The 22780-nt window shown below is 42.1% G+C and overlaps 1 protein-coding gene across 17 annotated transcripts in view; it reads right to left on the reverse strand.

The window, feature by feature from the left end:
- The window catches only part of JADE2 (jade family PHD finger 2), a 207156-nt gene that overhangs the window by 35732 nt on the left and 148644 nt on the right, over window positions 1–22780 (reverse strand). For all 17 annotated transcript variants that reach the window (XM_056811117.1, XM_056811116.1, XM_056811112.1 and 14 more), the window contains 4 exons: window positions 22003–22214; window positions 21153–21320; window positions 15128–15244; window positions 2123–2611 (listed from right to left, as the gene is read on the reverse strand). In XM_056811117.1, coding sequence (XP_056667095.1) covers window positions 2123–2611; window positions 15128–15244; window positions 21153–21320; window positions 22003–22214 — 986 coding nt within the window. The remainder of the gene's footprint in view (window positions 1–2122; window positions 2612–15127; window positions 15245–21152; window positions 21321–22002; window positions 22215–22780) is intronic.

The raw sequence follows: 22780 nt of genomic DNA on the forward strand, positions 1-22780 counted from the left end.
GAGGTTTCCGTCCCAGCTCTGCCACAAACGAACTAGGCAATATTGAACAAGTCATTTCATTTCTCTGGGTTTCCACTTGTTTCCCCATCCGGGCAAAATACAAATCTTTGTCCTACCTCCCTTACAGTCTGGTTTTGAAGATTTATTTATTAAAATTATAAATATAAAAAATATAAAAAAACATATTAAAGTAGCCGGTCTTCAAGCACTTTGAAAAGTAGAAAGTGCTGTACCAATATAAGGGATATCATTGCTAGTTCCTGGCCCAAGCAAGGGGTCTCAGAGATGTCAATTCTCATTTTCTTTTAGATTGAAATGACTTCAGGTTTATAAGCTTAACTCTTTTAATACAGAATGACTCAAAGGTCCAACTCCTCAGATTCTGAGAATAAGAATAATATTAGCTAGAATTATACAGTACTCGTACAAATGTTGATCTCATTTGATTTTCAGAACAACCTGGGGAGGGTGGTGCTATAATTATCTCTCTTATTGCTACTAATGCCCTCATATTGTCACATGACTGAGGAAACTAAGGCAGACAGAGGTTAAGTGACTCACTCAGGGTCATGTCGCTAGTGACAGTGGGAGGCTGTATTGGAAAACAGGTCTTCTAAGCACTCCATTCATTATGCTACTTTTCCAAATCCTTACTCCAATTTTTCTTCAGAAACCTACCTCAGGGTTTCTTGAATCCAGGAATATAGGCCACCTATGAAGCACCAATGAGGGCAGCTGGGTGGCTCAGTGGATTGAGAGCCAGGCCTAGAGATGGGAGGTCCCAGGTTCAAATCTGATACTTCTCAGCTGTGTGACCCTGGGCAAGTCACTTAACCCCCATTGCCTAGCCCTTAACACTCTACAGCCTTAGAACCAATATACAGTTTGGATTCTAAGACAGAAGATAATGGAGGAAGAGGAAGAGGAGGAGGAGGAGAAGAAGCACCAACCCACATAAGAGGGGATGAATTCAACCTGATGGTGTTTCACGTACCTTCTAGCCCTGACACATCAGAATTCTACTTTCTTGTTTTTTAAAACTTTAAATTTTAATAACAAATTCCCACATATATTTTATAGGATCCATATTGTTTCCCTGTCTCCCCTCTCCCCTCTGGACCTGGCAAGCAATTCAATCTGGGTTATTATACGAGAATTCTACTCTTTCTTAGAAGTGTTATTACCTATATATGCACTTGGTACTTTCTGCATCTGAGCCCTTCCCTTTCCTAATTCCCAAAGCAACAGGATTAGAACAGAAGATGTCTAATCTCTCTTCTATCTTGAAACACCAAACTCTAGGGGGCCAGCTAGTAGGTAGAGAGCCAGGCCTAGAGATGAGAGGTCCTGGGTTCCAATCTGGTCGCAGAAGCTTCATGACTACAAGACCTGGAACTGATGCAGAGTGAAATGAGCAGAACCAAGAGAACATTGCACACAGAAACTGAAACATTGTAGGATCATCAAATGTGATGGACTTTGCTACTAAAAACAATGCAATGATCCAGGATAATTCTGAGGGACTTATGAGAAAGAACGCTAACCATAGCTAGAGAAAGAACCGTGGGAGTAGAAATGCATTAGAAAACATATAATTTATCACTTGTTTATATTGGTATAGGATTTAGGGGTTAGGTTTTAAAAGATTACTCTATTACAAAAATGAGTAATATGGATATGAATTTTGAGTGACAATACATGTATAAACAGTGGAATTGCTTGTCAACTCCAGGAGGGTGGAGGGAAGAGGCAAGGAAGACAACATGAATCATGTAATCATGGGGAAAAATAATTTCTTTTAAAAGATAATGATAAAAAAAGAAATTGACCCTGGACAAGTTATTTAATTCTCATTGCCTAAACCTTATTGCTCTTCTCCCTTGGACTCAATACACAGAAAAACTGGTTCTAAGATGGAAGGGAAAGGTTTTTTAAAAGAAAGAAAGACATTTTCTAACTTTGTTTCTGGGAAAACAGTCCAGAGCCCTCACTTTGAGAATGGGAGTCCCCATAGATCATTTGCCCCGGGCCAGGGGCAGCCTGTGCCCATCCTGGGTTGGAGATGCCCAGGGGTCCTAGAGAGGGGCTAGGACCAGGGGAAGGGGAGGTCGCATGTACTCACTCGCTCCAGGTCCTGCCGAAGGTGTGTGAAGAGCTTGAGCCTCCGGTATAAGATGTCTTGTTCCTGCTGTGCTAAATTGTCCACCTCATCGGTTTTGGGGGTCAAGAGGGGCTTGTTGCAGTTGGATTTCCTCTTGAGCTTCCAATATTGGTAGACAAAATCCACGAGGGTCTCGGAAAGGTCCAGGTTCTCCGCCACCTCTTCAGGCTTCACGAGCTCATAGAAGGCCTCTTCCATCTGCTGTAGCTTCTGTTTCCTCAAGGTCACCTTTTCCAAGTCCAAAGCAGCCTGGCTGGACTCGGACCCTGAACCTGCCTCTCCCCGTAAGCCCCGGGCCTCCTCCGGGGGCTTCGGAGCCCCGCTGCTGTGCTCTAGGCAGAAAGACTTGAATTTCACTTCATCGTTGTCGGCTAATATAGTCCTCATTTCCAGGCTGTGGTCAAAGGCGCAGGTAACATGGAATGCCGTAATGCAGGATGGCATGGAGCACTGCCAGGAGAGAAAACAACATATTGGATTCCACCCAAAGCACAGGGCAGGGGCTAGAGATTGGAGTGCGCGCGCGCGCACACACACACACACACACACACACACACACACACACACACACGGACCCTAGGCAAAGAACTGGAGCTGAACTAGGAGATCTCAGAGGCTCAGCCGTGGGCACCCTGGGAGGGGGCGTTGGAGCTGGTCTAAGGCCCTGGAGGGTCAGCCTAATGCTCTGGCATCTTGAGAACTGATCTTACTTGAAAGCATCCAATGTTCTGCCTGAGAGAAGGGCAGGAGCTGCTTTATACCCTCCACTTTTATTAAAAATCTAGCCACTTCCAGGAAGTCTTCCTCAGGTAGGGATAGACCCCATGGCTCGTGCGCTTAAGGGAAATCTAGAGCATTCAGGAGTCTGTGTCACACAGACTTGGAAAGGTTCATTCTCATAATAGCCTTGGTTTCATGTGATTTGTAGGATACTATATTAAAGTACTGGGCCTGGAGAGCGAATCTGGTCTCAGACACTTGTTAGCTGTGTGACTCTGGACAAGCCACTGAATCCTGCTTGCCTCTGTTTCCTCATCTGTCAAATCAGCCAGAAAAGGAAATGGGAAACCCCTCCTGGCACCTTTGGCAAGAAAACTCCAAACGGGATCACAAAGAGTCAGAAATGACTAAAAAACAACTAATCTAATCCAATAATTGAGATTTGGAATTCGAAGGGACCTTCAGGATCTTCTTGTCCACCCACTCACTGTAGAGATGAGAAAAACTTCATCACCCCCTCTAGGAGGGAAGCGCCTTACAGAGGCTCACACAGGCAGTAAGTCACAGAATTGAGATACAAACCCAAGTCCTTCCAAAGGACCACAGGAAGTCTGGCTTTTCTGAGCAGCCTGGGAGCTCCCTGAGGAAAAGACATCTCCCTCAGCACATCAAACCCTATGAAAGGCTGCCCCAGTGAGCAGGGGGCTGTGGAGTTGGTCTAAGGCCACAATCCGGATGGGCGCATAATAGGAAGTCAGTGTAGACACGCCAAATTATTTAAATAAAATCTTGTCTGACCAGTGGTAGATGGTGAAACCATCTGTAGCCCCAGAAGGTTCCCTAGTATTAATGCCATTGCCAACTTCACCCCAAGTTCATATCGGAAATCTCCAGTGTAGATGATCAAACAAGCAACAAACATGTATCAAGAGCCTACTCCTGGCAAAGTGTTGGGATTACAGTGTGAGAACGCAAATGAAATAGTCATTGCTTTCGAGAAACTTAAATTCTATGGAAGAGACAATATAGATGAGAACAAATATAAAATAAATCTAAGATAATTTAGCAAGGAAAGGTATTAGCGGTTGGGGGATTCTGGAAAGGCTGAGCATAAAGTGGTATTTAATTTGAGACGATGGAAGTAAGGGGCCCCCAGAAGAGGAGGTGAGAAAAGGGTTGATTAGAGCTTTGGATGGGAGATAGGGCAACATGTGGAAGGAATAGCAACATGGCCAGTCTCACTGGACTGTAGTCTGGGAAGGAGCTAAGCAAAACGTAATTAGACTAGAAAGGCTATTATACCTAACCCAATTAACAAATAGGTGCAGGAATGTTCCTTGACAGAAATTTCATTTATTTATTTACTTTGAAAAACCTTTATCTACCCAGTGGAATCGAGCGTCGGCTATGGGAGAGGTGGGGGGGGGGGGGGGGGGAGGGAGGAAAAAGAAAATGATCTTTGTCTCCAATGAATAATGTTTGGAAATGACCAAATAAAATAATGTTTAAACCAAAAACCCTTCATCTTCTGTCTTTGAATTTATACTAAATGTTAGTTCTAAGGCAGAAATAGCAGTTAAATGGTCATATAGCTAGGAAAATGTCTGAAGCCACATTTGACTGACTCTCTGCCCACTGAGCTACCCCAGTTTTATTTCCTTTAAGCCACACTGGTTTGACTATCTATATCCATAGAACTAGCCCTTGCCCACAAAGTAAAACTCTTGAGTAATTTTCACTTTGGGGCTGTGCTCAGGTCAGCTTCCTTCAGAAGATAACTCTCCTCTCTCAGGCAACCCTGAGGCATCACCCTAGTGTCCTCAATGAGGCTTTCTGCATGGAAATCCACAGGTTCTAATTGGTTTTTGCTTTCTCAAAGGCAATTAAAGACAGGAAATCAGCTGTGTTCTCCTAGAAATCAGAAGTGACCACAATTCACTTAGTGAAAGCCTGCTGACGGCATAGGTGCTGCTGCTGGGAAGCCATCAAAGTGGCAGCTCTTCCCTCCCCTTGCAGGAGGGCTGCTGCTCAGATTCTGTCCATCCTGGCAGCCAAACTTCCAACCCACTTCCTCCATGGCCCTCAAGAAAGACCATTTCACAGCCAGAGGAGACCATTTCTTTGTAAGCAGCCAGCCCTTCCCTCCTCAGCTCAATTCATTAAGAGGCAACTCAGAGCTCTGGGCAGCGGGTGACTGTTTAAACAACAGCCCACAAGAAATCTGCCTCTTCCAGCTGTTAATGGCCAGTTAAGCTACACTAACAAGCCATTTCTAAAGAGCTGATTACTGGAGATCCCATATTTAGCAATTTACATAAAGCTACTCTTCAGAGAAAGAGGGAACTGTAGAGCCACTTAGATTCTGTGCATTCTGCTGTGTTGTGGTGTAGTCACAAGAACACTGGGTCTAGAGTCAGAGGTTCTGGGCTCCAAGACCAGTCCTACCACTTAGTACATGTGCGATCCTAAGCAAGGGCCCTCTCTATGAAACAAGGGAGCTGGGTTAGACTCTTTATATAAAGTATGTTCTTCAAGTTTTTGTCAAGACTTTGACACTTAGGAGGCAGCTGGGTAGCTTAGTGGATTGAGAGTCAGGCCTAGAGACAGGAGGTCCTAGGTTCAAATCTGGCCGCAGCCACTTCCTAGCTGTGTGACCCTGGGCAAGTCACTTGACCCCCATTGCCTAGCCCTTACCACTCTTCTGCCTTGCAGCTAATACACAGTATTAACTCCAAGATGGAAGGTAAGGGTTTTTAAAAAAAAGACTTTGACACTTAGATTATTACTAGTTCTAAATCCTAGAATAAATGGTTTAGTCCTATGGGGGAACCTGTCATTTAGCTAGAGGGAAAAGTTTAATGTTCCAGATGCCTAATCTGTGAATTAGAAATGGCTAGCTAGTATACCAAAATAGGGAAAACCATTTTGGTTGGTTGTGTCTAATAGTTCACTTCTGTACTAGGCAAAAGTAAATGAACCTTTATATACCCATTCATAGAATCCTTGGGCTAGGATTCTTACCATCATCATGGCGGCCAGAGCCAATTGGTGGGTTCCACTGACCAAGAATGTCTACAGCACATGGATGCCCAACTATCCTGCCTCTTTGTACTGTTCCTGGCCCACAAGTCTGCACCAGTAGGTGCTATATGGGAACTATAATTTGATTCAAAAGGTATCAAGTTTTAATTTAAATATTGAGCTTTATCGATGCCTTTTATTTTTATAACATAGTAATTTCACAAAATATTCTTAACTTCTTTTGTAACAGTTAAGCAAAACCAAATAATAAAGCAACTATGTTTGAGAATGGTGCAACATCCAATACCAGTTTTCTGCCTCCCTAGCAAAAAGAGGTACATTTATTTACTCATTCCTTTTCCAGCACCAAAGTTTTTTTTTTTAAAAGAAGACATTATTACCCTTTTACAAGTTATCTAGATTTTTGTATTCTTTACAGGCTGACATCTTGACAATACAGTATGTCAGTGACTTCCTTCTTTCCCAGTTGGTCCCATTTATCTTCATTATTTGACCAACATTAAAGATCCCAGGCAAAACCACACTTCGGATCTCTTTGAAAATCAATTTCTGGGGGACGGAGATGGAGACAAGATGGCAGCGTAGAAGCAGCAAAAGTTCAGACCTCTGAATACCCTTCCTTACCAATTACAAACATCCTAAATGCTCCTAGGGGACTGAAAATCAAACCTAAAAACAAGACAGAGCCAAGGAACCCTCCCGCTGGACTCAATCCAAAAGCTATGCCCCCCAAAAGCTGGAATTCAAGAACACTCAGGTTTAAGGGGAAGGCAGAAGGAAGGTCCCAGGAACACACCTCCCCCCCAGACTGCTAAGCCTCCAGTGGCAGTAGGAACCTCTGGGTGGGCAAAGGCGCTGGTCTGGAGGGTGTATCTTGCGGGCAGGGATGTGCCAGACTCGGAGCGTTGAACACAGGTGTTGGGAAAAGAGCTGGAGAGGGAGTGAAGAGCTGCAGCCTCGTCACAGCTGTGGAGATCCTCCATATTGCTCCAGCCTTCCAGGAGGTTTTGGCCTCAGAGCACATCCAGTCCAACCCAGCTGAACTTAATCCCATCAAAACTGTTCAGAGGTCAGGGAAGCTCAAGCTCCAACACCCCTCTCCCACAGACTGCTGGACTTTAATCCAATCAAAAGCCTCCAGAGGACAGGGAAGCTCAAACTCAAACACCCATCTCCCACAAACTGCACTGGGAGATCTCCTGACAAAGCTCCAAGAGGGGAGACTGTCAGAAAACTCCAAAACCAAAAAAATGAGAGGAGCAAGAGCATAGACAAATACAAGGAGTAAATGTGTAAACAACAGAAAAAGAAAAAAGAAATTACAATCGACAGCTTCTATATAGGCAATGAACGAAGAGCAAATGGAACAGAGGAGGAGGGATCATCAAACAATAAGTCAGAAATCGCAGCGAATTGGATACAGGCTTTGGAAGAACTCAAAATGCAATTCAAAACACAATTAAGAGGGGCTGAAGACAATTGGGAAAAGAACTTAAAAACTAAGATAAGTCATCTGGAAACAGATAATAGTGTCTTGAAAGCCAAAATCAACCAGCTTAAAAATGAGGCAAAGAAGATAGAAAAAGATGAGGCAAAGAAGATGAGAGATGAGATAAAGAGAATGAAAGATGACCTCCAAAGAAAATCAGACCAGAAGGAGAAGGGTGACCAAAACATCAGGGCTGAAATCCAGTCTTTAAGAACCAGAATACAACAACTAGAATTAAGTGACCTCACAAGGCAACAGGACGTTATAAAACAAAACCAAAAGAAGGAAAAAAAATTGAGGAAAATATGAAGCATCTCATTCACAAAACAAAAGATTTAGAAAATCATTCAAGGAGAGACAATTTGACAACACCCAGGAATGTTATAGCCAAATTCATGAACTATCAGACCAAAGAAAAAATATTACAAGCTGTCAAGAAGAAGTCATTCAGATACCATGGAACCACAGTGAGGATAATGCAGGATCTGGCTGCATCTACACTGAAGGGCTGAAAGGCATGGAATATGATATTCCAGAAAGCAAGGGAACTAGGTCTATAACCAAAAATCAACTGCCCAGCAAAACTGACTATATTCTTAGAGAGGAAAGTATGGTCATTCAACAAAATAGAAGAATTCCAAGAATTTGTAAAAAAAAAGACCAGACCTGAACAGAAAATCTGATGCCCAAGCACAGAACTCAAAGAGAATCATCAAAAGGTAATTAATTTAAAAAGAGGGAAAAAAAAGAAAAACAAAACAAAACAAAAACAACTTTTTAAAAAGAGACTCAATAAGTTAAAATGATATGTATCCCTATAAGAAAAGAGGTCATTGGTAATTCTTAAAAATTGTGAATATCAACTGGGCAGCAAGAAGAATTACACTTAGAGGAGACAGTGACAAACTGTATAGGATGAAATGACAAGACATAAATAGGTATATAGATATATGTATGCATAAATACATATACATGCATAAATACATATACATGCATATATATATATATATACATATATACACATACATACATACATATACAATGAGAGCCAAAAAAAGAGGTTAATACTAAAAGAAATGGGAAAAGAAACAAAAGGGGGTAAATTTATATGTCACAAAGAAGCTCATGATGGGAGAGGGGAGAACATCAATACACTGGAAGGGTAAAGAGGTTGGAGAGAGGAAATACTAAACTCTTACATGCATGGAAATTGACCCAAAGAGGGAAAAACAATCCAATCCATTGGGGCAGAGAATAGATTTGCGCCCTATAGGGGAGTAGAAGGGAAACAAACGGACTAGTGGGGAGGGAAGCAGAACAAGGGAGGGAGAGGGTGGGGGGGTAGTTTTAAAAAGACTGCAAAGAAAATAAGGGGGGGGATAATAAGGGAGGGGGTAAAAAAGGAAGTAAAAAAAGGGTGGGAACTAGGGGGACTGATTAAAAACAAACATTGGTGTAGAAGGAAATAGTGAAAGAAGAAAAGGCAGGACCAGGAGTAGAAATCAAAATGCTGGGAAATACACAGCTGGTAATCACAACTCTGAATGTGAATGGAATGAACTCACCCATAAACGCAAGCAAATAGCAGAATAGATTAGAATCCAAAACCCTACCATATGCTGTCTGTAAGAAACACAGATGAGGAAGGTAGATACACATAGGGTGAAAGTAAGAGGACGGAGCCAAATCTATTGGGCATCTACTGATAAAAAGAAGGCAGGAGTCGCAATCATGATATCTGACAAAGCCAAAGTAAAAATAAATCTAGTTAAGAGATAGGGAAGTAATTACATCCTAATAAAAGGCAGCATAGACAATGAGGAAATATGTATGTACTAAACATGTATGCACCGAATGGCATAGCATCCAAATTTCTAAAGGAGAAACTAGTGGAGCTCAAGGATGAAATAGATAGAAAAACTATACTAATGGGAGACCTGAACCTTCCTCTATCTGGACTAGATAAATCAAACCAAAAAATAAATAAGAGGTAAGAGAAGTGAATGAAATCTTAGAAAAAATTATAGTTAGTAGACATGTGGAGAAAAATAGGGACAGAAAGGAATATACCTTCTTTTCAGCAGCACATGGTACATTCACAAAAACTGAACATGTATTAGGGCATAAAAACATTGCAAATAAGTGCAAAAGAGCAGAAATAATAAATGGAACCTTCTCAGACCACAATGCAATGAAAATAACAATTAGTAGAGGTAAATAAAAAATTAATTTGAAATTAAACAATATGATTCTCCAAAACCAATTAATTAAAGAACAAATTGCAGAAACAATTAATAACTTCATTGAAGAAAATGACAAGGGTGAGACATCCTTTCAAAACCTATGGGATGCAGCCAAAGCAGTACTCAGGGGGAAATTTATATCCTTGAATTCATATATTAACAAATTAAGAAGGGCAGAGGTCAATGAATTGGGCATGCAAATTAAAAAACTAGATCTAGAAACTAGATCTCTTGGGGTGGGGGGAATAGTTAGGTAGCCCAGTAGATTGAGAATCAGGCCTAGAGATAGGTGGTCCTGTGTTCAAATCTGTCCTCAGTCACTTCCTAACTGTGTGACCCTGGCAAGTCATTTAACCCCCATTGCCTAGCCCTTACCACTCTTCTGCCTTGGAACCAACACACAGTATTGATTCCAAGACAGAAGGTAAGGGTTTTAAAAAAAATGAAAATCAATCTCTTGGCACAGCACCACTGCTTATGGAAAGCAAGGTCTTGCTACACTGTCTCAACTGCACTCTCTAAATTACACCATTATTTTCTCTGATTCGCAAACCTTTGTTTATGATGCTCTCCTCTCATATACTCTCTGTCACCATTCATTATCCTATCCTTCAAGGCCCAGATCTAGGTCCACCGTCTCTAAGTGGCAGACCTTGGAGTCCACCAAGTCTCTAAGAAGACTTCCAGGATTACCTCTGCCCACAGGGATTGTCCCTGACTCTGAACTCCTATGGTCCTTTTCATATACAGTTAATGTTGTCCAATTGTTTAAAGTGTGTCTCACATCTTCAGCTAACTGATATTCTCTTATGTTTCTCTGGGTGCCTAGCACAGTGTGGCCCTGAGGGGGAAGGAGGGGAGAAAGGTAGTTCAGCTCCTTAAGCTTCCAAAAAGTCCACTTATGGGAGGAGGCAACTGAGTGGATCAGGAGATTGAGAGCTAGGCCCAGAGATGGAAGGTCCTGGGTTCAAATCTCACCTTGGATACTTCCTAGCTGTATGACCCTGGGCAAGTCACTTGGCCCCCATTGGCCCCCATTGCCTAGCCGTAACCGCTCGTCTGCCTTGGAACCAATAGACACTATTGATTCTAAGATGGAAGGTAAGGGCTTAAAAAAAAAGTTTACTTACAGCCAGTATAGATGATCAGAGTTGTATCACTTTCAGATTAATCTCTTTTCTATTTGAGTCTCACTTTCCTCATCTATAAAATGGGGTAAAATGTACTCTCTACTTTCCAGGATGGTTGTGAGAAGAGTGCTTTATGAAGCACTACAGAAACGTTAACTTTGGCTGCTATTACTGACTAATGGAAAAAGACAGCTTCCTTGCTTTCCCCAAATTTTGTCTCCTGATATACCCTCCCCTTTTACATTCTGGGCACATTGTTCACCCCTGCACCTGCCAGGGTAGACTCCCTATCAGTAAACTCTGATGACCCCGGTGGCAGCGGTGACCGGATTGAGTCTGGAGCTTGAGCATCTGGAAGGCTTGGGGGGGAAGGAGGCATGTAGCTCATCAACAGAGCCAATTTCCTATGTAAATCACCAAGGAAGAAAAAGCATGGGACTTCCACAATGCTGCTTTTAAGGAGTCATTTTTGCAGAAAGAACCATTCTTTGGGGTAGTTTTGCAAGCCATAAGTTTCCCTGATTGAGTTTTCTTGTCTGGTAGCCAAAATGGTAATTTCATTGTGTAAGCTAACCAGTGAATGACAATGTGTCTCCACTGGAGAAACATCTGGGGATGCTTAAAACTAAACCACTGGAAAGTTTCATGGTGTGGTGATAAGCTAAACTGCCTCTATGCGACACAACAATGGACCCTAAGAACAGACAGACTCAAGCTAACCAGACAAGCTTGGCTCATAAAAAGCATACAGCCACAATTTTTCCTTTCTTGCATCAACACACTATTAAAATCCCTTTTTTTTTCTTGTAGGCTCCATCTTCCTTCTTCCTTTACCATAAACACTGCCTATATGCAAAGGTTCTAAAGGATCCAGAAAGAGGTTTGGGGATGCCTCTGTAATCATAATGAAAATAACGCTTCAGAGAAGGGTAAAAGAGGGACATAATTTGGACTTCTATTTCTTTTTTTTAAACCCTTACCTTTTGTTTTAGAATCAATAGTGTACTGGTTCCAAAACAGAAGAGTGGTAAAAGACTAGGCAGTATGGGTATAAGTAGTCACATAACTCAGAAGTATCTTAGGGTAGATTTGAACCCAGGATCTTCTGTCTCTAAGCCCATCTCTCAATCAACTAAGCCACCTAGATGCTTCCCTAAATTGTTTAGTTTCTTTCTGTGAAAGTAGGAAAACACAGAATCATTGATTTATAGACATAAGGGACCTCAGAAATCATCTTGTTCAATCCTATTATAAAGGATGCTGAGAATAATCATATAAAACTCAAACCCCAAAATAAAAACCTAAATAAACTAAAAAAATAAAGGATGTTAATGCTCAAAACAATAAGTGAAATAGGGTTTAAATCTGCTCTTTTCCAACACAATATGGTGGCTCTGTAGCTGATATTAAGCCCGAGATGACCATTAAAGTTTCCTCATTTATAAAGGTTTAGTAATACCTGCCACATCTATATGTATTGAAAACTAAAATTCTTTTCTTGACCAAACCCAATGGTTTTCCTGCCTTGAAGTCCTTGGGTCAGCCTCCAGGAGGCAGCCTCCTTAGGTAAAAGGTCATCTTATTACCTTGGGGAGACCCATACCAAGCTGAGTTCCTCTGCCAGATGGCAAGGGGCATGCTAGTTACTTTTCTACTCAAAAGGAAAATTAAGAAATCATCAGCAACTTCATCCAATATGGCATCAACCAATTGGAAAAGTCAGGTGTGGGCATAACCACACCCTGTTTACCACCTCACCAGCACCGCTCTGCCCATTTGAGTCAATCCTAACTAGTGTTTGTTCCATTCAGTGGGCACTGGGATCCCAGAAATACCCTTCCTCCTCATTTCTGCCTCTTAGGAACAAAGAGCTGACTTCAAGGCTCAGAGGGTTAAAGGAACCTCTTCTGAGTTGTTTGTTCTCCTCTTCCCTCTCTTGTCCCCATCAATGTGATCTCTCAAGAGTTCCTGGCAGGAGAGTTTGTGTTCCATGGGAGGCAGTGTCTGTCACACTCTTGAAGTCTCACTGACCTTTGTCTCCCCCAATATGTTTAGTTCTGGACTCTGTAAACAGGACATACTCAGTAAATACTTGCTGAGTGACAGCTCTTTTCTGAAAAGGGAAGCTGGCTCAGGTTATCTGAGGACTGCTATCTGCCACAGGTTAGGGCAAATCCCTACGTGTCAGTTCCACTTGCTGGTCGTTCCTGAGACTGGAAAATGCTGGGAGGTGTTATTTTAGCAGGCTCGCAGTCTCCAAGAAAAGGCCACGTACAGAATGGATTGAATGTTGGGATTTGGTTTTGGAAGGCCCGAGTATGAATCCTGCTTCAGATGCTCAGTAGTTGTGTGAACTTGGAAAAGACATAGCCCCTAAACTAGTCTCTCACTTGTAAAAGGGGATGATACTGTAGTGTTATTCATTGACATGAATGTTGTAATATTATTGCAATGGGGTTGTTGTGAGGATCAAATGAGATAAGAGATAAGAGGTACTTTGTAAGACTTAAAGCTTCCTATAATTGTGAACTCTTATTAATTATTCTGCTTTGGCCCTGAACCTGAACTTGGCCAAGTACTATCTTTGGCAAATGTTTTGGGAGTTGCTCTTTTCCTTTATGATCAACAAAGTTCTTGCTGCTAATAATAATATTAATCATAATATATTAATAACAATCATGATTATTTGATGCTTTGCTCATCTCTCATAAGTGATCAGTTTCTGGTTCTTCTTGCATCTCTATAATACTGATTATCCTACCTTTTCTGTTTCCCTCGCCATTAGCTTGGTGCAAGATTTTATTATCAATTTCCTGCCTAAATGTAATAGCTCTCCAGTAGGCCTTCCTGATTTTAATCCCTCCTTCAGATCATTGCAAAATTAACCTTCCTTCAGTATAGATATGGTCATAGACTTCCTTCATTCATGTATCCGTAGGAGCTGCCTATTGCTTACTGAGTAAAACTAAATTCCTCTGCCCAGTATTCAAAGCTCTCTATAATCTGGGCCACCTGACATTTCTAAGCTTTCTTTACTCCTATTCCCTCTCTCTACAAACTCTATTGTCCGGCTCGATGTACTATTTTCTCTACCTTCCTGCTTTTCCTGCAGTCTCACCCACACCTTTGTGCCACTGTTGACATCATTTCTTATACCTGGAATGTCCTCTCTATCTGTATTTGCCTATTGAGATTCTTTCCTTTAATTTGAATGTCACCCCTTCCAGGAAGTCTTCCTTCATCCCCAAGAAAAAATGATAACCCTGGAAACAAATATTTTGCTTACATTTGACTAATTTTCCACTCAAGACAACATTACGTATGATGTTTTTGTATCTTATTCCATAATCAAACTCAGAGAACTAAGAAGGCAGGGGCTGCCTTATCTTTACTCTCTATCTCCTCTTAACACCAAGCACAAGACTACCCACACAGGCAGTGATTAATATGTATCTATTAAATTGAACTAAATTTTCCCTAATAAGTTCCAGCTTGGCCTACTCCTTCAAGTCTGCCAATTTTATTCTCTCTTCCTTACTCATTATTTCCCAAGGCCTGAAATGTCTCTTCCCTCCCTCCTCTGGCTCATCATATTCTGTCTCTCCTTTACAGCCAAGCTCAAGCCCTAACTCTTAGATAAATCTTGCTGACCACCCCAGCCTTCAGTGGGGCACACTGGCCTTCTGTCTGAGCCACTGAGCCCATGCAGCCACCCCAGAGATGTTAGGCGTGACCCTGTCCAACCGATGAGAAAACAGAGGTCTGGGATGGAAAGGGACTTTGCTCATGGACCCAGGGAAGCCCTATCTCCCCAACTATACTAGGGGTTCCTGACTTCAGGGCCTAGGCAGCCACGTAGTATCTTCCCAACAATGAGCAAAGCACAGAACTGCAGAGGTGGTGCTTAGGGACCCTTTTGCTATGTACATCCTTAATGCATGGATTGTGTCATATTAAACATTAAAGGGATTTGTGTATATGCTCCATCACTTGACAAACAGGAAATATACAGAAGCAAGAATTATTTCTTAACTAAATTTTGCATCTCCCTTGGTTCAGTACTTAATAAATGTTTTTTTCTCTTGCCACTTGTGAAGCTGTCCAAAGGTCTCTGTGTCCGATGTCTGAGAGTAGAAATAGAAGCTCCTTGAGGGTCAGGACTGTTTTATTTTTGTCTCTTTGTCTCTTATACATTAAAAGATGCTTGTGGATTGATGCATTGATTCTAGTTGCCCAAGAGTACTGCAATGGCCCGGACAGGCTCAGTTCCCCTTTCCACACCACCTTGCCCATCTTTCTCCTGGCAGTCAGGGTAGAAAAAAAACTCCACTGGTGCATCTACCTGAATACACGTCCCCGTACACTCCCGGCACAGGCTACAGGATAGGGCCCATCGGCTTGCAGGGATGTGCGAGATCTTGGTAATTGGTTCCATCTTCTCTGGGCATCCAATGCTGACCTAGGCACAACACAAATACAAGGGTTTGATACCATCACAGGAAGGCAGACCCACATTTCCTGACTTGCTTACTTCTGTCAAAAGTCACCTCTATGAGGTGTCCCCCATGAGCATCACCAGACAAGGCTATGTGCCATTTCACAATCTATCCCTCAATACTCCATTATTTTGTGTTATGTTTTCCCTTTTTCTGTAAAAACTTTGAGCCTTTTTTGGTAATAGTAATAGTAAGTAATAATAGTAAGTAATAGTAATAATTCACCTTTTCATAGCACACTCAGGTTTACAGAGTTTTTTGAAGCAGGCAGTGAGAAGATGACTTCCCTTGCTTCATAGGTGAGGAAATTTAGACTCTGAAAATTAAATCATTTGCTCCCATCTCACAAAGCTAAGAAATGGCAGAGTTGAGTAAATATAAGCTTGTCTGTAGACTCCAGGTCTTTGCACAGCCACGTGGTACCTTTACTATAATACCCTCCCCTCTAGTACATCACCTTGTCTTCATATGAAAATATGGTGCACCCCTAACTTGACTGTAAGTTACCTTAGGTCAAGCTATGTTTCTTTTTCTTTTGTGCTGCTCTACCATGGTCGACTCTGGGTTCCATTCTCAAGGAAAGTTCAAGAAAGACTATGGTATAGCTTTGAGCTTTGGAACAGTAGGGACCTATATCACCCTTAGCACTGAACAATGTGTTAGAGAATATATAATATGTTGTAAAAGAATACAAGGGACTTAATAAACTTCTGTGGAATTAAATCTCAGAAGGAAGGTGCATGGACATATTTTTTCTTTAAGCAACAGTGGAAATTCTGGATTCAAGAGAATATTCTCCTGGGAGAAAGTCCTTGTCTTGTGTGAACAAAGAAATGGTCCTTGGAACAAGTCACAGAAAGCATAGTAGCCAGCTAACTTGTCCCAAGACGTGGGATTTCTGAATGAAATAATAGTGGCTTCTATCTCTGAGAGCATAAAGTTGTCAGGGAAAGCATCATCCAATTTGGTGATGCTTCCTCTTATTCCACCACTGATTCAAAACCAGTAAAGAACTGAAATCTTAAGAAATGTGGAAGACAGCCAGATCGGCTACAGTCTATGTTCTTTACATCAAATAGACTAGTTTCCTGTTCAGTAAACACTATTTCTCTCCATTTCCATTCAATTTAACAAGCATTTAAGAGACTGAAGTATCTGCCATGGGCAAAGATATATGCTGGGTGCTGGACAGAAGAAATAGAGAGTTGGAGAGAGGGAAATGAGCAGATCCTCATCTTAGGAAGATGTATCTTGGCAGTTATATAAAGGATTGGAGAGGGTGGAGAAACTGGAGGCAAGGAGACCCAGGAGGCAGATGTTATAGTAGTACAGGCACTTGATCAGGTTTCTGCCTTTTGATTGACTTAGTCCTCCTAGACCTTGCTCCAGCTGACCTAAACCCAAGTCTTGTCCCTAATCTAACACCAGTCCTTGTTCCAAGAAAGCTAGACATAAAAGGCAGTTCTCTGAAGGCACGGTGCTTTTCCTACAGTGTCCCTTGGGCAGGGGAAATGTTAATAAAATTGGTAAAATGCCCAAGGTGACAAGAGATGAAAATGGTCACTATTTGAGGAACTGAGGGAAAAATATGGGCATATTAATATACCCTGGTGGAGCTGCAAAGTGGTCTAACCATTCTGGAAAACAATCTAGAATTATGTGAAGAGACTAATTAAAAATGTCTATATCCTTTTGATTTAGGGATGCTACTGTTAGATAACTGCTGCAAGATGGGCAATGCCAAAAAGAAAGGTCCCATGTATACCAAAATTTATAAAAGCATTCTCCTTAGAGTAGTAAAAAGGGGGCAGCTGGGTAGATCAGTGGATTGAGAGGCAGTCCTAGGTTCAAATCTGGCCTCAGACACTTCCCAGCTGCGTGACCCTGGGCAAATCACTTAACCCCCATGGCCCAGCCCTTACCACTCTTCTGCCTTAGAACCAACACACACTTCTGATTCTAAGACATAAGGTGAGGGTTTAAAAAAATAAATAAAAATTAAAAAAAAAAAATAGAGTAGTAAAGAACTGAAAAAAAAAAGGATGCCCATCAAGACTAAATCAATTGGGATGTGAATATTTATATGCCCTAAGTATATATGCCCATGAAGTACATGCTTTTTAAAAATGTATCTTCCCCTACAACATGATGAATATGGAATTATTTTTTTATGACAGCACATGGATAATCTATAAAAAATTTCTTGCTCTCTCAGGAAGGGGGCAAGGGAGAGAATTTGGAACTCAAACAATTAGGAAACAAATGCTAAAAATTGTTTACATATGTAATTGGAAAAAATGAAACATTACTGAAGAGTTAAAAAAGAAACAATAAAGTATGCAGGAAGCTTATATAAACTGATGCAAAGTGAGGTGAGCAGAACCAAGAAAGCAATATATATATATATATATATATATATATATATATATAGTGACAATGTAAATGAGGGGAAAAAAACAATCAAAACTGAGTGCTCAGAAATGATAATGACCAAGCCTAGCTCCAAAGAGCTATGAGAAGCACCCACCCTGCCTATTTAGTGGGGGGACTATTTTCTATTTGCTTATATCTGACTTTGTTATGTTAGTTTTGTTTGTTAGTTAGTTAGCATGTTAGTTTTAATGAATTATTCTTTTTCCTTCCTTATTCTAAGGAATGCCTTTCTGGGAGGGGAAGGGGAAGAGTACAATGGGAAGTAAAGGTGATGCAAAAAACAGAAATTTTAAAAAATGTAATTAAAAAAAAAAGAGCTGAGTGCTACCACTGAGGGGGTTGTGTTTCCTACAGACACAGCTAAATTTAGAGATCTATGATACTGCATCCCATCTCCAGGCTGCCTAAGAAAGATGGAAAAGGCCTAGCATTAAGATTCTCTCCTCACCATTAATTCCACCCCCCCCCAATTTTCTCCTCCTGTTTTGCCACCAGGGGTCGCTCACGGTCCTGTCACCTTTCTAATGAGGTGTTAATAAATTTAGCTTAAGGGATGGCAGGAAAAGCTGAGCTCTTATCTAGAAGTTAGCTCCCCCCATCAGGTCTGTAGGAAAAACAGTGTCCTGTCCCGCCCCACTTCAATGTCACAAGAGAGGAAATTCCAGATCTTTTCTAGACTTTGGGGAGGGGAGAGGCCCTCCCTACATCCCAGGTTTCCAAAAGACTATCTTTAAATATCCATGGATGATTAATAACCTCCAGTTTTTCCATTGCTTCACAGGTGCCAAGGTTATGATCTCTATGAGTCTAGGGCCTAGCAATGCTTCCTGTCTCTCTGACTCCCAGGAAAAAAAGAATAATCTCCCCAAACCATTAAAAACACCCGCCAAGACAAAATCCAACAAGGAGATATGACCTGGGAGATGAGAACTCTGGCCTAGAACGGGCCCCTGATAAGCCCCAGAATGGGTTCAGCAAAGACAGTGATGATTTGTTTGAATTTGTGTTTTTTATTTTGGGGGGGTCGGGGTGGAGGGGGCATGCCTTGGCATTCACAGCACCTAACACAATGTTTTGCCCACCACAGATACTTCATAGATGCTTGCTGAGTTAAATAATGAGCCCCACCCCAGTTAGGACTGAACACTGAGTTAAGAGAACTAGAGGGTCATAGATTCAGAGCTGGAAGGGCTCTCAGAGGACATCTAGTCTAACTCATTTTCTAGATGAGGAAATCAAAAGGCCTTGGGAGTGGCTAGCCCAAGGTCACTGAGGGAACAATCAAAACACCTTCTGACTCCAATCTGATGTCCTTTCCCCTGTGTAAGAAGGACAGAACACTTGGTATTATTATGTTGTTGTCATTATGAGAGTTGTTGCTATTACTGCTATCAGTTCAATAAGCTGGAGGGGAGGGAAGGAGTGCTTGAAAAAAGCAAGATTCCAAGAAGGATTTTTACCTCTATAAAAGGAGCCCTTTAGCAGGGGCACCTAAATAAAACAGCAGCCCATGGAGGTGCAGCTTTATTCATCTTAAAAAGAGACTCAGGAGGCTTTAGCACCAAGGAGCAACCCAGCCCCAAAGGCTGTCACTCCTATCTCTGGCCTTTGCCCTACTCAACTTTCATTTGGTTCCCAGGGCCCCAGAGCCAAGAGGCAGCAAACTCCAAGAAGCCCTAGGGCAGACGGCTCAGCCAATCAGCAGCCGGGATGGTGAGGCGGGGCAGCTCCGCCAGGGGAGGAGGGAGGCCAGGCCCTAAGGTGTGAGGAGAGGAGAGAGGGATGGAAGGATGGAGGGATGGAGGGATGACTCAGCAAAGCTCCAGGCAGGGCCTGCAATTTACTTTCTCCTCTTGGCCCTGTTCTTCCCCCTCCCTGGAGCTTTCCAGAATCATTTTTAGTCTCTGATGGAAAAAGCTTGAAGGGCAGCTTGTCCCAAGTGTGTCAGAGCTGTCCTGAAAAATCCCCTCTTTAAATCAGAAACTGTTCGACACGGAAAGGGGGCCTCATTTTCCTAATTTTTCAGATGAAGGAGTTGGGCCAGGAGGGAAGAAAGGGATTCTGAATCCTACAGAGTGTCACTGTGAACATCCCCATACAATATATTATAAATTATCTAAATATATACAAATAAAATATAAATAAAAATAGATATATAAATAAAAAATTATACCAATTTAATTATACATCTACCTTAAACACATAATAATTTATTCAGCTCTTCCTCAGTTTTATTAACTTAGAAAAAATGGGCAAGAAAACTTGGAAATGAAGGAAATCTCCTTCCCCCACCTGGAGCAGAGGTAGTAGTCTATAGATACAGAATGTTGAGTTTAACTACAATTCTTTGTTACAAGGGAGGAATTTAAGAGGAGGAAATGAGTGATTGTGGGAGGGGGGGAAAGATCAACAAAATATTTATATGTTCAAAGAAGAAAGCTAAACTGTTCTGAATGAAGGAGAATCTTTTGAAGGAAGATGAAAGTCCTCATTTTACTGATGAGGAACTAAGGCACAGAGAATTTAAGCAACTTGCCTACCATCACACAGGGACCAACCAAATCCTGTACTCTATTGCCTCCTGTCAGCTGGGCTTCCTTGGAAGAGACCCATGCTTCTAAAAACATTGTGATCCTCTCTACCATGGTGGACAGTCATCCTCTAACACAGGAGGTGCTTAACAAAGTTCTTCAGTTTTTTTATTTTAAGGGAATTCCCTCCCCCAAATAGAACAAAAAGGTAATTTAATTCAATCAACTGAATCCAACCTTAAAGCTATATTATGTACCAAGCACTGTGACAGACACAAGGAACACACAAAGATGGAAAGCAAAACAAAATTTACCTAGGGCCACACAGCAGTTAGTTGTCATACCTGGACTAAAACTCAGATCCCTGGTATCCTCAGGGTTCCCTATCTTCTCTTAAGAAGATCTATTGGGGATAGGGGGAGCGTGCAGCTGGGTACCTCAGTGGATTGAGAACCAGGCCTAGAGACAGGAGGTCCTAGGTTCAAATCTGGCCTCAGACACTTCCCAGTTGTGTGACCCTGGGCAAATCACTTAATCCCCCATTGCCTAGCCCTTACCACTCTTCTACCTTGGAAACAATACACAGTATTGATTATAAGACAGAAGGTAAGGGTTTAAAAAAAAGAAGAAGAAGATCTATCTTCTCTTCCTTCCCAATGAGCAGAGCACTCTGCCTATGAATATTCAGCAAAGGTTGTTCTCTCTGCCCTGAACAAAATTACTCCTAAAACACAACAGAAAAGAACTATTCTCTCTGAAAAAATTTTTTTCTTTTGGGATAATATATTATCTAATTTCCTTTTTGACTACTTCTCTGGCTTCTCTTAGAAAGAAAACTGAAGGACTCGCCCTTGGACAGTTTATAAATTCATCCAGGTGGTGAATTAACAAAAAGGATCTTACTCACCTCAGGTATCCACAAGGCACAGCTGACATGCACCCACTTGGTCCCACTTCGTGTCGGTTTCAGGGCTCCTCCCCTTTTGGGGCAGAGCAGACATCTGGGCTGGACACCCAGGGCACAGGTTCGGCATAGCCAGCTTCCCGTGGGGACTTTGAGGATTCCATAGCAGGCCTGCACCCCCATGGGATTGGAGAAGAGAGCACATGGTCAGTCATCAAGCTCTCCCACTCAGCCCAAACATTCCAGGAGTTACTGTCCAAGATGGCCCCATTAAGGCCCCACTATGGTGGCAAGGGACCTGCCTGTCACCAACTTCCTCATGGAATGGGCCAGGGACCACTTCTCCCCAGTGTCCTAAATAGGGACACCTGGATGACAACATCCTTCAAGTGAGAGGTCATTGCTCCAGTGTTTTCTCTATAGCTTATGGTTCCCTGGGAGGGTGGTGAGGTGCGGATGGGGGTAACATTTCTAGGTCAAGAAAGTGCACCCAGAAAGAACAGGAGATGTGGTTCAAAGACTAAGAGAGGACTGGCTCAATCCTAGGAGAGGGTATGAATCATTTAATTTCTATTCTTACACACACACTTTTACAACTAGATCAGAGTCCCTCCCTCCAAGTTCTCTCACAACAAATCTCTTTTTCAAGTTCTTTCCCATAGTTTCTCTCATAACATGACATTTCCCTAAAAGCCTCACACCCTCCCATCAGCACCATGAACATGCATTTCTCCCACACACCGTCAGTCTCATCGTCCAAGGCTTCTCTGATTGCTCACTGGTGTCCCCACTTTCCCTCTCCTCCTGGAGCGCCCCACTCAACGATGTGGTCCAGGGCCTGGCAGTGGCTTACCTGATGAACACACACATTGCACTTGTCACAGAACACCATCTCGTTGCCATCCTCGCCCTCTGGTGAGCGGCACACGTCACACACCACATCCTCATCGTACTCGATGCCCAGTCCTTCCTCGGTCTCGATGGCCATGTTCATGTTCTGGTGGCACAGAGTCTCCAGCTCCTCCAGCACCCTCTCCATGGTCATCTCGTCCAGCTCTGGCTTTTCTGGGGAGATAGAAAGAAATTTTTGAGAAGGGGCAACAAATTGCTATGTGACCTTGGAGAAAGCATAAGGCAGAGGAATCTGGAATCAGAGGGATTTGGGTAAGAATCTGCCACTTATTGCTTGTGTCCCTTTGGACAAATGGTTTAAATTCTCTGGGATTAAATTATCTTTATCAAAAAAAATAGTTAGCTAGTTAGCTAGTTAGGCTAGGTTAGTGGTATCAAACTCAAAAAGAAACAAATCTTGAAGGGCTGCTATATTGACTTAGAAAAACCACAAATTCACATTATCTATATTGTGTTTTATTTTCATTTATTCAGTTAAACATTTCCCAATCACATTTTATTCTGGTTTGGCAGCTTGAGAGTTGGACATTTTTGGACTAGATGACTCATAAGGTCTCTGAGATGCAATTCTTGACTTTGTGGACTATGTAGTTATCCACCAGAGATTATAGACGCTCAGACAGGTTCTGTAAATTGGTCAGAAAAATTCCCAAGAATGAGACTGACAAACACCTGTCTGGATTGTATGAGGGAGGCACAGTGCCTAGAAATCCCCATCC

This window comes from Monodelphis domestica, chromosome 1 (genome assembly GCF_027887165.1).
Source record: "Monodelphis domestica isolate mMonDom1 chromosome 1, mMonDom1.pri, whole genome shotgun sequence".
Lineage (NCBI taxonomy): Eukaryota > Metazoa > Chordata > Mammalia > Didelphimorphia > Didelphidae > Monodelphis > Monodelphis domestica.